Here is a 17,181-nt window from a genome sequence, read left to right as displayed (position 1 = left end):
CTGGAGTTTTACCTGAGGACTGGAGAGAGGCAAATGTAATTCCTCTCTTCAAGAAAGGAAATAGGGAAATCCCCGGCAATTACAGACCAGTCAGTCTCACATCTGTCGTCTGCAAGGTATTAGAAAGGATTCTGAGGGATAGGATTTATGACCATCTGGAAGAGCATGGCTTGATTAAATGCAGTCAACATGGCTTTGTGAGGGGCAGGTCATGCCTCACAAACCTTATCGAGTTCTTTGAAGATATGACTAGAAAAGTTGATTAGGGTCGAGCTGTGGATGTGGTGTATATGGACCTCAGCAAGGCATTTGATAAGGTTCCCCATGGTAGACTCATTCAGAAGGTCAGGAGGAATGGGATTCAGGGGAACATAGCTGTCTGGATACAGAATCGGATGGCCAACAGAAGACAGCAGTAGAAGGAAGGAGTAGAAGGAGTAGTAGAAGGAAAATATTCTGCCTGGAAGTCTGTGGTGAGTGGTATCCTACAGGGCTCTGTCCTTGGGCCTCTATTGTTTGTAATTTTTATTAATGACTTGGATGAGGGGATTGAAGGATGGGTCAGCAAGTTTACAGATGACACAAAGGTTGGAGGTGTCGTTGACAGTATAGAGAGCTGTTGTACGCTGCAGCGGGACATTGACAGGATGCAGAGATGGGCTGAGAGGTGGCAGATGGAGTTCAACCTGGGTAAATGTGAGGTGATGTATTTTGCAAGGTCGAATTTGAAAGCTGAGTACAAGATTAAGGATAGGATTCTTGGCAGTGTGGAGGAACAGAGGGATCTTGGGGTGCAGGTACATAGATCCCTTAAAATGGCCACCCAAGTGGACAGGGTTGTTAAGAAAGCATATGGTGCTTTGACTTTCATTAACAGGGGGATTGAGTTTAAGAGTCGTGAGATCTTGTTGCAGCTCTATAAAACTTTGGTTAGACCGCACTTGGAATACTGCATCCAGTTCTGGTCGCCCTATTATAAGAGAGATGTGGATGCTTTGGAGAGGGTTCAGAGGAGGTTTACCAGGATACTGCCTGGACTGGGGGGTCTATCTTATGAGGAGAGGTTTTCTGAGCTCGGACTTTTTTAATTGGAGAAAAGGAGGAGAAGAGGGGACCTAATTGAGGTATACAAGATAATGAGAGGCATAGATAGAGTCGAGAGCCAGAGATTATTTCCCAGGGCAGAAATGACTAACACAAGGGGTCATAGTTTTAAGCGGGATGGAGGAAGTATAGAGGGGATGTCAGAGGCGGGTTCTTTACACAGAGAGTTGTGAGAGCATGGAATGCATTGCCAGCGGCAGGTGTGGAGGCAGGGTCATTGGGGACATTTAAGATACTCCTGGACATGCATACGGTCACAGAAATTTGAAGGTGCATACATGAGGGTCAGTGGTCAGCACAACATCGTGGGCTGAAGGACCTGTTCTGTGCTGTACTATTCTATGTTCTATGTTCTAAAATATATTATTTTTGACAGTTCTTCTTGAGATTTTCTCGTGGGCTACATTTGATTTTCAGGTCTGCTCTTTGGTTATCGGGTGATCATTTTCCATTTCTTCTGTGGACTGGTGAATTCATAGCTAATGCATTTTCATCATGCATGCACAAAGCTAAAAAATTTCAACCAGAAAATTAGACAAATTTTCCAGGCAAATAGAATGTTGGCATCTACTGATGAGATCATATCTGGAGTATTGTGCACAGTTTTGGTTTCCTTACTTAGTAGACGATATAAATGCATGATGAGAAGCTCAGCAGATTTGCTTCAATCATCCTTGGGATCAAGTGGTTATTGAAACATCTAAGATCCTGAGGATGCTGTGAGGATATTTCCAGTTATGGGAGAAAATAGAACTAAAGAACACAAAGTAAAAATAAGGAGTCTCCAACTTAAAGAAACAAGGAGAAATGTTTTCTCTCAGAAGATTGCTAGTCTGTGAAATTCTTCTCCCAATGAGCAATGGAAACAACGTCATTGAATATTTTTAAGACTGAGTTGGATAGATTCTTGATTGATGAGAGTTAATGATTATAGGGTTAGACAGGAAAGTAGAGTCAAGGCGACAATAGGATCAGTTCTGAACTTCTCAAATTGATTATCATTGTCTGTGGTTTGAATAAATACTTGCCACTTTTACTGTTATTTAAATAATGGATCTCCCACCTTTTCTATAACCTCAATAGTTTCGTAATTTTCTCTTTCCGTTTGATCTTGTCTGCTTACTAAAAGGCTCCCTTTATCATTTTAATTCTAGCTTTGAAGCATTCCTGAGTCTGCAACCTCATTTTAAATTGCCTCTGTGGCCTCTCTTACTGTAAGCATGTCTCATAGGATACACTTGCTATGGTAGCGACACTTGAAAAGACCTAACGATATTTTATTTTCCAAGCCTGTGAATCTGTTTCATATTTTTCAGTTTCCAGTTTGCCCAAAAGGGATTTTAACTTCACTCATGAAGCCATCAAGTTTGTCTGTTTTCTGGCAGAAGCCTGATATGGTACCACTCTTGCAGATCATTGGCATTCATTCCAACTGTAACTATGTCTGATTGACTAATATTCCAGCTCCTAGAGTTCCAAGCATGCTCTCGCTGCAGCCATCTCGTACCAGGTCTGAAATGTTTTTCTATTGTCTGTAGATTCTTCCTTGTTGAATCTTGCCACAAGATTCTTTTCAGTAGCACTCTTTGACATTCAGCTCTTCCAGCTCTGACTGTCTGGACAAACAGACATCCTATAGCTGTGTCAGAAGAAACCTTCAGACCTCCACTGCTGTCAGCATGTAGGAAACAGCTTAATCAAATCTGCACTGCTTGCCATCATGTTTATTATGAGTAACCTGAAGCACTATTAATCATTTTGTATGAGTTCTCTGTACATTATATCACTCACTATAAGGCAGATTTGTTGTCAACATCCGTTTTCAGCATGGGATCTTCAGGGCCTGCTTTGTTTAGTGTGGTAATGGAAAACCAGTTAGTAGTCTAATAAAACAAAGCTCTTGTCTTAAACAAGATGTAGTTTATTTCATGATCAACAATTTATGATCGGTATTGCATATATACAAGAACATGACTGGCATTAATTCAGAGACCATGAATAAGACCTATCATAAGACCTTTGAGATCCTAAACTGTTCTCCCTCCAAATGCATTTGACATCATCACAGTAGGCAGTGGTGCATCTAGATCATCCCTTTCAGACCCTTACGATCTTGTCTTCAATCTCTGTCCAGGTTTGCTTCACCTTGGGACAATTTCCTCCTCCTATCCCAGGGAAAGAGGACTTTTCTCCTTGATCAAAGAAGAACTTGCAGGGAGGCATCATAAACCATTGAATCACACTGAATCATCCTTTTGACACTGGATTCAATGAATTTTCTTCAGTTCTCCCTCTTTATTGCCTGTTTGGATGCTTGCATTTAATAAAATGCTGATCACTCTTCAATACCACACCAGTGCTTCCAGCAGCATGGTTTCATGATGGCTTAATAGCAAAGTAAACCATTGTCCTGTTGCAGTTATTAGTTACATAATTGAAAAATGTAGCCTCCCATCTATCTGCATGGTAATGACTCTTGCTTCTGGCTTCTGTCATCAATGGTGGAGTCTCAGGCCTTTCTATAAAATCCAGATCAAATGCGTCACCTCTTCAGCCATCACCATTTATTGATGACCTAAAATATAGGATAGTGATATATTGTGAAGGAATTCATGTTCTCAATTTCGGCAAGTTTCATACAGCAGAGTCTGAAAAATTTGTATTAAATGGTATACATTTTATTTTGAATCAATGAATTATTTAAAACATAAATTGTAATTTTTCACTGGCTTTTGTTTCTAATAGCTTAATAGATAGATTCAATGTAAATTGCTTCCTTTAACACTGCAATTCAAATCAACATATGATTCACTCATAGAAGTGGAGGACTTAAATTAACTGCAATTATCATTTCATTATTATACAGTATCCCTTTTTCAGCTTACGAAGGGCAAATTACTGATATTAGTTAAACAGACTAGCTAGACAGATAATTGATCCCTAAGTCAATGAAACCTTGATTCATAATTATACAAGATATACTGTCATAGCAACCTGCAACTCAGCCAGATAAAGAATTAAAACTATATCAAGTATTGTATAAGCTAATGGTTTTGGAAGGGTTAATGTTGGACAAGGCATTGAGCCCCATCTAATCTGATGGTATCATGGGGTCTTGGGTGGAAAAAAGATACACATCTTAGATCTGTCCTCTTCAAGATCCTATCAGTGCTGCTCTCTTCATAGTTGTTGAACTCAAGATCTTACTTACTCATGTAACTTATACCTGATTGCTATCATGCAATAAACAACGTATTGTTTAAGACAAGAATACCTTCTTGTTAAGACTCTCAAGTGGTTTTTCTCTATCACTGATAACCAATAAATTAATAAACCACAATCGAGTAATTTTCATCCCAATACATTGAACATCAAGTATTACTAAATGTTTTTGATATTTTGATTTTTGATGAGGTGTCCTGGAGAGTTTAGAAAGTGTGGATGTCACTGTCTATTCTCAGGGAAGCCGTGAGGGGCTTGGAAGAAGCCTGTGAGGATTAATACTTCAGAATAACTGAGAAAATGGGGTTTGAGAACCACAAATTGTATATTAATGTAATGCAACTGAGCAAAATTGGACGACAGGGAAAAACCCAGGGGTAATTTTAGCTTGTTGAAGCTAGCTGTCAGTGAAGAGTTATGCTTGTGAATGAATACTGGAGTGTAGTTTCAGAGACCAGGGGAGCATAGCTCCAAGAAAAGAATGAGATCTACCAGAGTGGAAGCAGCCTTCCTGATGAAGGGCTTTTCCCCAAAACGTCGATTTTGCTGATCCTTGGATGCTGCCTGAACTGCTGCGCTCTTCCAGCATCACTAATCCAGAATCTGGTTTCCAGCATCTGCAGTCAGTGTTTTTACCTTACCATTAAGTGTATAAGTCCTGTTAAGATTTGCTTTCCCAAAATGCAGCACCTTGCATTTATCTGAATTAAACTCCATCTGCCACTTCTCAGCCCATTGGCCCATCTGGTCCACATCCTGTTGTAATCTGAGGTAACCCTCTTCACTGTCCACTACACCTCCAATTTTGGTGTCATCTGCAAACTTACTAACTGTACATCTTATGCTCGCATCCAAATAATTTATGTAAATGACAAAAAGTAGAGGGCCCAGCACTGATCCTTGTGGCATTCCACTGGTCACAGGCCTCCTGTATGAAAAATAACCCTCCACCACCACCCTCTGTCTTCTACCTTTGAGCCAGTTCTGTATCCAAATGGCTAGTTCTCCCTGGGATCTAACCTTGCTAATCAGTCTCCCATGGGGAGCCTTACTGAAGTCCATATATATCACATCCACTGCTCTGCCCTCATCAATCTTCTCTGTTATTTCTTCAAAAAACTCAATCAAGTTTGTGAGACATGATTTCCCACGCACAAAGCCATGTTGACTATCCTGAATCAGTCCTTGCCTTTCCAAATACATGTACATTCTGTCCCTCAGGATTCCCTCCAACAATTTGCCCACCACAGAGGTCAGGCTCACGGGTCTATAGTTCCCTGGCTTGTCTTTACTGCCCTTCTTAAACAGTGGCATCACGTTTGTCAACCTCCAGTCTTCCGGCACCTCACCTGTGACTATCAATGATACAAATATCTCAGCAAGAGGCCAGCAATCACTTCTCTAGCTTCCCACAGAGTTCTCGGGTACACCTGATCAGGTCCTGTGGATTTATCCACCTTTAACCGTTTCAAGACATCCTGCACTTCCTCCTCTGTAATCTGGACATTTTGCAAGATGTCACCATCTATTTCCCTACAGTCTATATCTTCCATATTCTTTTCCACAGTAAATACTGCTGCAAAATATTCATTTAGTATCTCCCCCATTTTCCGTGGCTCCACACAAAGGCCGCCTTACTGATCTTTGAGGAGCCCTATTCTCTCCCTAGTTACCCTTTTGTCCTTAATATATTTGTAAAAACCCTTTGGATAATCCTTAATTTTATTTTCCAAAGTTATCTCATGTCCCCGTTTTGCCCTCCTGATTAAATCCCTTAGATCTCACAGTTTGCCTACTTTAAGAGTAAAACTAACCGGTTCTTTCCTGGATCATGACATAAATCTAGTGGTCTCATCTGGAATTGTAACAAACTACTTCATTGTGTAACTCTCTTTTTATACAGCAGCAAGAAAGATAGAGAAGTCCTGCTGTAAAATATTGCTTGCAATAATAGGTTAAAAGCAGCTACTTTCTTTGTGCTCTTCTTATGACTAAACGTGTAAATGTACACCTGATGTGATACTGAGACACACAAACTAAAAAGGTTCCAGGAACAAAAATGGAAATTGCTGGAAATGCTCAGCAGGTGAGGCAGCATCTGTGAAAAGAAATCAGAATTGACATTTCAGGTCAAGTGGCCCTTCCTCAGCGGAAGGGTCATTTGACCCAAAACGTTAACTCTGATTTCTCTCCATAGATGATGCCAGACCTGCTGAACTTTTCAAGTAATTTGTGGTTTTGTTTCTGATTTACATCATCCGCAGTTTTTTTCTTCAGTTTTTACTTAGAAATATTCCAGTTTTAGTCCTTTGACTGTATGAAGTTAGCTAATCGTGTATCACAGTAGGGCTACAATTTGCTTTAATTCCCCAGCATATGAAAAGTAAAAAACCTGCCCGTAATCCTATTTCAACTCAGAATTTGTGTTTAAGGGGACATAATCAAACTTTCTTGTGATGATCTGGATGAATATTCCTAAAATTGCTCAGGGTTAACACATATAGAATGACTAGGTGAAATGTTGTACCGGTGCCAGAGGCCCACGAAATTTTAACCTTTAAATGAGAAGTAATTTAGAAAAAACATAAACTCTTTCAATAATATAAGCAGATTATACTGCTGTTGAGTTTTTTTACATGTTGATTTGGCAAACAAATAGACATTTTGAACCAGATACACAGAAAGTAATACAGCTAAGATTCAAGTTAGATGCTCAGAGGTATTTTGAGATCAAACACAGATGCTCTTGTCCCAGATTAGTAAAGAGCCCTGATTTGTTAAAGTTGATATGAAGAATTAATTAAGCATAGCTGGCAATTCCTGTTCCTGTAATGAATTATAGAATCACAGAATTTTACAGCCACATTTGTTGTGAAAATATCTAATTTCATGATTTATATGCTTTTGGAGTATAACTTAGTGGAGATTAAAATGATTAAATCAAAGATAATAGAAGCACCTTGTGAGAGGTTGGTAAATAGACTTAATATTTTTGCAATAGAAAGATTGGCCTGTATTTATTTAGTTACTGCATTTACTGAATCCACTGCACCCGATGTGGCTTCCTCTATATTGGGGAGACAGGCCGCCTACTTGAGGAACTTTTCAGAGAACACCTCTGGATCACCCGGACCAACCAACCCAACCACCCTGTGGCTCAACACTTCAACTCCCCCTCCCACTCCACCAGGGACATGCAGGTCCTTGGACTTCTTCATCACCAGACCATAGCAACACGACGGCTGGAGAAAGAGCGCCTCATGGAGGAACCCTCCAACCACAAGGGATGAACTCAGATTTCTCCAGTTTCCTCATTTTCCCTCCCCCCACCTTGTCTCAGTCAAATCCCTCGAACTCAGCACCGCCTTCCTAACCTGCAATCTTCTTCCTGACCTCTCCACCCCCCCACCCACTCCGGCCTATCACCCTCACCTTGACCTCCTTCCACCTATCGCATTTCTAACGCCCCTCCCCCAAGTCCCTCCTCCCTATCTTTTATCTTAGCCTGCTGGACACACTTTCCTCATTCCTGAAGAAGGGCGCATGCCCGAAACGTCGACTCTCCTGCTCCTTGGATGCTGCCTGACCTGCTGCGCTTTTCCAGCAACACATTTTCAGCCCTTTATTTAGTTATAGCAGAGTTGAAAGTGAGAAAACAGTAAACACTTACTGAGTAAAAGCAAAATACTGTGAGATGATGGAAATCTGAAATAAAATCAGAGAGTTGGAGAAACTCAGCAGGTCTGGTAGCAACTGTGGAGAGAGAAACAGAGTTAAAATTTCGAATGCGATATACTTCTTCAGAACAAGAAGAAATATTGGGTATTTGTGAAAAAGGAATCACATTAATTAAGAGTGATTTAAACCTATATATAAAAATCAAGTTGGTAAATTAGTAACAGTAGCCTGGATGAAGAGTTCAAAGAATGTTTTTGCTTTGGCTTCATAGAACAACATGTTCTGGAACCAACCATAAATAGGTTACATTAGATTGGGAATTGTGGAATTTGACAGGATTAATTAATGAGCTCAGAATAAAGGTACATCAAAGCAATATCAGTCACAATATGATTGAATTTTACATTCAATTTTACAGTTTGGAAGTGAGACGATTGGGTAGAAGACTATATTTTAGATTTAAATAAGAGCAATTATATAGGTATAAAAGCTGAGATAGCTAATGTGAACTATTAAACTAGAAGATAGCTCATGGGAGAAACAGGAGCAGATATTTAAGGGGATATTTCGGAATACTCAGAATAAGCATATTCTTCTCACAAAGAAGCATTCTAAGGAAAGCAATATACATAAGAAAGACGGCACAAAGATGTGTCAGGTTAATACTGATGAGAATTTTAAGAACACCAGAGAAGGGCTAAAAGGTTCATCAGGACTAAAGATTTAGAGTATGAGAAAAAGTTAGTTACAAATCTCAAAATCGAGAGCAAGTGTTTCCACAAGTAACTAATAAGGAAAGGAGTAAATAACATGAGTGTTATAACATGTCTAGAGTTTGAGAATGAGGAATTAATAGTAGATAATGAGGAAATGGCTGATTGAATGAATAAATACTTTGCATTTGTCTTCACTGTTCAGAATACAAAAGTAAGGTATGTGGAGGTGGAAGGAAGTAATGAAATTGCAAACTATAGGGCAGTTAGCTTGGCACGTGTTGTGGGGAAGGTAATAAAATCAAACATTAAGGAGATTGTAGCTTTGCACTTAGAAAAATTCAAGATAATCAGGAAGAGTCAGAAAGTTTTTGTGAAAGGGAAATCACAACAGAAAATGTTTGACCATTTAATTGGAGTTCTTTAAAGAAGTAACATGCATTGTGGATAAGGGGTTAATACCCGAGTAGAAAATGATAGAGCACATGGAAAGCAGAGTATATATAAACTGATGTTTGTCCCTTTAGTAGGATATTAGAATTGGTGTCACAAAGGTCTGTGCTGGAGCTTCAACTTATTACAATTTATATCAATGACTTTGATAAGGGGACTAAACACATAATATGCAGGTTGCACAAAGATAGGGAGTATGTTGTGAAGAGGACACGTGGACTTTGCAGACCACATGGATATGTTGAGTGAGTGGGCAAAAATCTGTCAGATGGAGAATAATATGGGAAAATATGAAATTGTTCACCTTGGCAGGAGGAATACAAGTGCAGTGTATTACCTTAACAGAGTGTATATTCAACTGCATAAGTAACAAAATGTTAGAATGCAGGGACAGCAAGTAATTAAGAAGGGTAATGGGATGTTAACCTTTATTACGAGAGGAACTGGACATAAAAAGTAAGGATGTTATGCTTGAATTAGACAGGGCAATGATTAAACTCATCTTAAATACTGTGTGCAGTTTTGGACTCTTTATTTAAGTAAGGTTATAAATGTATTGGCAGGATTTCAGAAGAGGTCTACCAGATTGGTGACTGGAATGAGCAGATCATCTTATGAGGAAAGATTGGACAAACTGAGTTTGTTTTCACTGGAGCGTAGAAGAGTAAGGAACAACTTTACTGCAATATAGAAGCGTTCATAACGTGGAGCTGAAGAGGCAAGCAGGTTCGGCAGCATTGGAGGAGCAGGAGAGTGATGTTTCAGACCAGAACTGGGACAACTGCAGTATATAAGATCCTGACTAGCCTTGTCCAAGTGAATATGGAAATAATGTTTCTTCTTGTGGGTGAGACCAGACCTACAAGGAATAAAAATGCAAAAAGCTGGAAACTGGCCTCTGGCTGCAGCATATGATGAGAAAACCAACAAGAGGGAAAAACAGACTTGACCTCATCCTCACCATTCTGTCTGCAGCAGATGCAGCTGTCCATGACATTAATGGTAAGAGCAACCATGGCATAGTTCTTGTGGAAACAAAGTCAAGCCTTAACATTAAGAATAACATGCATTGTGTTTTTTGATACTATCACCACACTAAATGGGATAGACTTTGAACATAACTAGTGAGTGAAGATTGGACATCCAACAGCAGCAACACAATCTGCAATCTCATGACCTAGCATATCGCCACTCAACCATTACCGTCATCCCTGGTTCAATTTGTGTTTGGCAAGGGAATCGTAGATGGGAATGTGTTATTAGAAACACCAATTGATCAGTCACGATCTTATTAAATGACTCGAGGCCAATGGCCTGCTTCTGTTGCAAATTTGTATGCATTTATAACGGGTGGTCGACTGAAAGGCAGCTGTTGGAATTGGTTCTATTGTTACTGGAACAGTAGATGTGGCTCTCAGCTAAAATGAAACCCGGAGTTGTGTAAGCTGCTCCCATGCTATGGTAACGTTTGCCAGCTGTTGAAACTACTGTAGGCCAGTGAAGTGCTATACTGGAGAAATATCTTCCAGCAAGTTGGCAATTGCCCATACAGTAGTGAAGGCATTCTGAGACAACAAACATTTTGACGAGTAGGCCATTGTTAGAACTCTCCAGTGTAATTGACCAAAGCCATCATAGCTTGTCAGTTTCACTGAAAAACCTTGCCTGATATGTACTTGCCTCCCTGGTGAGTTGTTGTTACGTAGGTCCCTTGTTTGTAAAATCCACAATTCAGCACTAAAATGGCTTTTTTAAATGTCTTAAGTACTTCAACAATTTCTTGCCGATCTCACTGGATCCCTCATTTGCAATCATACCCCACGGAAACTGGAAGAGAGTAAGAAGAGGTTGGGATTGTGATCAATGTTAATTTTCAGGATTTCCCCCCAAATTCATCCACTGAGCTGGGAGAATTCTGCTCAATTTTTTTATTTGTCCAATCAATACGTATCTTGAAAGCACCAGGATTTTTGTATCAATACAGGTTTCATCATTCACAAATTATGTTATAATCTTGTAATCCTCAGAATTTGAACAAAACATGTCAACTTTAACCTAAAAAATTAATGCAGTTTTAATCAGAAGTACTTTTAAATGTATTATGTTCCATTGAACAACCATTTTCAATGCCCACAAAAACAAATTCTAGAACCAAGTGAACACTCAACATGCCATAATGAGTTCTGCAACATTCAAGAAGCCCAACCTAATCTAGGACCAAGCAGCCTATTTAAATGATGCTTTATCTAACATTGTAGATGCACATTTCCCCCATCACCAACCATGAGGAGATTACAGAGATAGAGAGAGTCAACTTCATTTACAAATAAGAAGGTCAAAATGGCAAATGACAGGTAAGGTAAGAGTTGGAGTCACTAACTATGGAACAAAGCATGGAGCAGGGAGCAAAGAGAATAACTTCAGTGATCCCAATATTTAATTTCTCTCACAGCATTCATCACCTTGTAGAAGAAATTATAGGGAGGATAATAGCAATGGGATCAGATAAGCCATGATACTCATTGTCAGTCCAAGCAACTGATGTTTTACTTCAAAACCCAATTACTTTCTCCATCACATTTTGTTTACAGCATCCTATTGCACATATGCTTCTACATGTCAATGGGCTGTAGACCAGAGTCATCAGCCATATCATCAAAGTCAAGCCTTCATCACCTAAACATCACCTTTGTTTTGACATGGGAGCTCAAATGCAAGTGAAATTGTGGAATATCAGTAATTTAAGGCATGCTGGTCAGTTAGTTGATATTCACCCCCTTGATATATGGCATGTGGTCATATATCAATTTAACACTGAGAAACTGGAATCCCTTTCAATTACAGTACATCTCAGGCCTGACATTTGCTGTCTACAAAGTGACATGGATGCAACCAAAGGTATCCAATACACGGCGGGGGAAGCCTAAAATCCTCACAAAGCCATGTGATTGATCTGCTGCAACTGAAACACATTCAACTCTCTTAGAATACATCCTGTTATTTTCAGAAAGAATAATGAATTCTTATGTCAATGTTAATATCAGAAGTTGCCTATGGAAACATGCCATGTAATTACACCCTCCTGCCGGTGATGGCATTGCAAAATGACAAGATTGCAAAAGTTATTTCTACTATAAAAATGGACATAACAATTTACAATGAAAAAGCTGATATGGAGTTTGCACTGATGCAAGATTTTTATTGCATTACAGATAAATGCAATCACTATGTTAGACACATCTGTTATATTTGGACTGTATTCTCCAATTAGCACTAGCATAATGTGTGCATGTTGCAAGTAGCAATTATATTTTTAACTTTTCAAAAACACAGTTGAAATGCACATTCTATAAAGTCAACTAAATCAAACAGAAAGCATAGATACAGGTATAGTCAATAAAGACTGACACTGTGACAAGATCAGTGGAGAGATAATGTAAGTGTCGTGCTATGGACATTTCTACAACAAAAACTGGACAATATGGAAAACTTCCATTCCAAAATAACAAATGCCTAAAGTTTGGAGCATTATTTACATTAATAATTAACAAAACATCCAGAATATTATTGATACTATTAAATATAAAAAAGTGATTATTCTAAAAATAATTTGAAGCATTGGAGGCAGAGGGGTGATCTTACAGAGGTTTATAAAATCATGAGGGGCATGGATAGAATAATTCAACAAGGTATTTTCTCTGGATTGGGGGAGTCCAGAACTAGAGGGCATAGGTTTAGTGTGAGAGGAGAAAAATTTAAAAGGGACCTAAGGGGCAACATTTTCACACAGAGGGTGATGCGTGTATGGAATGAGCTGCCAGAGGAATTGGTGGAGGCTGGTACAATTACAACATTTAAAAGGCATCTTGTGTACATGAATAGGAAGGGTTTAGAAGGATATATGCCAAATGGGACTATATTAAGTTAAGATATCCAGTTGACATGGATGAGTTAGATCGAAGGGTCTGTTTCTGTGCTGTACAACTCTATGACTCTAAACATAAATTTGCCAACTAGATGTGACCTGCGCACACATTTTGCATTATTCGATAACAGTATTTTCATTATTCAAACATTGCATGTTGAAATAATTGCACTCTGTGCCATTTATTGTGCTGAATATGGCATCAAAATTGAATCTGAATCTTTATTAGTTGATTTTCCAAAAGAAATTGTACATTCAAATGGATTAAATGTCTAACTACTAATTCATTGCATGAATACTGAGCATTTTGATTTGATTTGATTTGGAGTCATTAAAAGCCTCCAAACAATTATTCATAAACATTTTATATTAATTTTTTCTAAAATGTGAACTTTTGGTTCAGCATTGACACTAAATCCATAATGTGCCCGTTATCTTTACAAATGAGTTTATACGGTATTTTCGAATTGTATTTTATTTTCAAACATTTGGAGTTTTTTTTAACATGAAGCATGCTCATTTCTTTGTAAACGATATATAGACATCAATTGGCAATTATTCTTTACAATTATTACTTGACAATGATCAACGTTTATCACAGATCTCTTTTGTTGGGTCCCACAAAGTTCATGATACATTCGGAATTTATTGTCATACGACAGCGTGTATTATAATTTAAAAGTCTGTAAGTATGAGTCAAGACGTTAAAATATCCTAACCACTCCCAATATTCATCATGGAGTTTTTGTCTGGAGGATACTGTGTGACTTTATGCAACAATTCAAGTTTATAGGTCTCTTTTCACTTAATTAGAATTAAAGGCTAACTTTAAAATTTCCAATGGAAATTTTCCAACTGTATTTGGTGCTGATGAAATTCCTTTTCTCAAAAGCTAAAAATGGAATTATAATCCTCTGTGCCAAATGATTACATAAGTATAGTTTATTATGACTATTTATAACATTTGACAGTATCTAATATTCATTCATAGTGATCTTTGTATCAAGCATGCATAGTTATAAATGTCTGATGTGTCGATACTTGGCGAGGCCTAAGACGATCGAGATTCTGCATTCTGATACATGTAATAGACTGCACATGTCCACATTTTTTATATTAGTACATTGATATTTCACTTGCAGCTTTGAAGCCTATTTCGATGCAATTTTTCCTCTGGCAGAAGCGGAATGAAAGTGTCGTTGTAAGAATTTAGCAGACTGTTACTCAGCGAAAGGTTGCTATTGCTGTTGGTTTTCGTGACCACAATGTCTATATGTTCTTTTCCGGAAAGTCCACTCTCTCCGTTCTTAGCATTCAACTCCATTAGTTCGAGTTCGTGTTTTGCAGCCGTTTCCAAGACCTTTTGCTTGTTGTAATAGCGAACAAAATTGTTGATGATAGGGTGGATCGGCAGTGCGATGGCTATTATGCCGCAGAGGAAACTAATCGCCGCGTTGAGTTTCCCCAGTGTTGTCTTTGGGTAAATATCCCCGTATCCAACAGTGGTCATGGTAATTATCGCCCACCAAAAGGACTGGGGGATACTTTTGAAGAGGGTTTCGGGGTGGCTTTGTTCCATGGTGAAGCCCAAAGCGGAAAAAACGAAAATGCCAACTGCCAGGTACATGAGCAGTAAACCCAGTTCTTTAAAGCTTCTCTTCAGTGCGTACGTGAGTGTTTGGAGACCGCTAGAGTGGCGCGCAAGTTTAAAAATCCGCGCTATTCGCATGATCCGAAGGGCCTGGATCGCCTGCTGCACATTAGTCAGCTCCATGAGGGAAGCCCCGACTGTGGTCAAGATTAGGCTCACGTAGAAAGGCAGAATGGTGAGCACGTCGATGATGTTCATGAAAGACAGGACAAATTTGAGCTTGTTGGGGGCTGCCATCAACCTGAGCACATACTCGGCGGTGAACCAGCCGATACAAGCAGTCTCGATACAGTCGAGCACTGGATGCTCCACCGGACTCCCTTCCTCATCAGTCACTTGGAGATCAGGGATGGTGCTAACACACATCACCACGGATGAAATCAAGATGAACAGAAAAGACAGAACTGCAACCACTCTGGCCAGGCAGGACGAGTCGGGTTTTTCCATCAGTTTCCAGAGGAATTTCTGAGATTTCCCCCAACAGCTGTCAGCCGATTTGCCCCGGTCGGCCAAAATAAGCTGCACTTGTTTTGCGATTTCTTCCAACTCTTCATTTTTTTCGCCTAAGAGGCATTTGCAACATTCGTCCAAAAAGTCCACTTCGATCTTCCAGAAGTCCAACTCATTTTTGAAACAAATGGGGCAAACCCCTTTCTTCATGTGGATTTCCCCGAAATAGTAAGCGTCCATGACACATTTGAAAGAATCTGGGTCTCTGTCGAAGTAGAACTCTCCTTTGCTGGGATCGTAGTCATCGCAAAGGGCGAAGATCGCTTCGTAGCCGCTGCAGTTGAGCAGTTTCGCCAGCCTGCTCTCCGGGTATCGGTTCAAAACATCCCCGTACAGAACATGCCGCACGCCGCCAATATTCACCACCATCTCCTGATCTTCCCAAGCGTCTGACTGATCAGTACCCGGGCTTCTCGATTCCGTCCCCATGCTCTTGAGTATTTCACATTAAATCAAGTTTAGCCAACACACTCCTCGCTCCTTTGAGAAATGTCTGAACGCAACTCCAACTTGCATCGATGTTGTCGGTATTTCCTGAAATGTATACATGAATATATACACACACAAACGCACACACCAATCCACCAGAATAGAATCGGGGGAAGTGGCTTCACAAATGGGGGAAGGATGGTGAAGAAAGCGTTTTAGATCAAAACTCACCGTTGGAAGTTGGAATCGCCTACTTATAACCCTCAGAGGAGAGCCATCCAACAGTACGTCATCCTCTCTAGCAATTGATTAATGAGATATATTCAATTAACGGGACACCAGGCAATCTGTCATGTTGCTAATCTCGTGAAACCAGAACAAAACCTCGCAAACGTGGAGTTTGAAGAAAGCTGTCTTTCCCGTAGTCAGTTTGATTGATAAGAAAAAAGGCTGTAAGACGATTTATTTGACGACAGTGTATCTGTAGCGTTGCACAATGAGTGAAGCGAATTTTGTCACTGCAATCCACAGCACTGGAGAATGTCAACAGATCGGATCAGAAAGGTAACATAATCTGTCTCGGACGCGCATTGAAATTCTTCCCATCCACATGAGATAATATGAACCAACTGTAGCAGCTCGAAGCAAGCCACACTCCCTGCTGGTGAAAAAACTGTACAGCGATTGAAAACAGTTAGTGATACGGCAAAATCTATTATCCTCTTCATATTTTACAAAGCAAACGCAAAATCAGCAAGCCGATTTACCAAACTATAGCTAAATGGCGATATTACAGTTGGTGAGTCATACGCAAAGCGTAATTTTATATTCCGCTGAACTAATTCAACACAGGTTTTTCTTCTTTTACTCGATGCTTAAGAACAAATTAGTTATATTTCATTGCACTGTCATTTATGACTCTATTAATGTTCAACACCAAAGTCAGCTTCCCTACAGTGTCCAATTACATCAATTGACCAATTGCATTAAATGTCTACACATTATCAGGGCAAAATATTTAGTTCACAAAGCTAGCAAAAACATTACACGTTTCCTCAATTATAATGAAAAAGCTGGAAAACGGCCCAATATGATATTATTCGACTATAGTATCAGAGATACTGCAGTCCCCTAGCTAGAACTGGATACACCTTTCACGTCTTTTAGCAGCCGCCACAGGAGATCATTCAACGTTACAAAATTAGGAAGAATGAACTCTAACTTAAAATTATCCTTTAGCAGGATAAATCTCCACTGCTCATTAAAAGGTTAAAAAAAAGTGTTAATTCATCCTATAACAATTTCTCTCCTATTCGTTATAGCTTCATGTCAATATTTCATTGTACCTCCAATATTCTAAATGGACTTTACATCCACTTTCTTCCTCATCTTACGTAATTGCATTCGAATTTCCCTTTTTATAAGTCTTTTCTTTCATCTGTCTCCTTCTGTTTCTCTCCCTTCTGCCTCTTACTTATGGGTCCTTGTGATATCAT

General features: G+C 39.3%; 1 protein-coding gene across 1 annotated transcript; it reads right to left on the bottom strand.

Moving 5' to 3' along the window:
* Positions 1 to 14,227: 14,227 nt before the first annotated feature.
* On the bottom strand, positions 14,228 to 15,771 carry LOC132807864 (potassium voltage-gated channel subfamily F member 1-like). The gene has a single exon (XM_060821820.1). It carries the CDS (start codon positions 15,683 to 15,685, stop codon positions 14,228 to 14,230), a length of 1,458 nt encoding a protein of 485 aa, XP_060677803.1. The 5' UTR covers positions 15,686 to 15,771.
* Between the last annotated feature and the right edge of the window lie 1,410 nt (positions 15,772 to 17,181).

Source organism: Hemiscyllium ocellatum, chromosome 3, assembly GCF_020745735.1.
Source record: "Hemiscyllium ocellatum isolate sHemOce1 chromosome 3, sHemOce1.pat.X.cur, whole genome shotgun sequence".
NCBI classification, from domain to species: domain Eukaryota; kingdom Metazoa; phylum Chordata; class Chondrichthyes; order Orectolobiformes; family Hemiscylliidae; genus Hemiscyllium; species Hemiscyllium ocellatum.
This window is presented reverse-complemented; position numbering and strand designations above follow the sequence as displayed.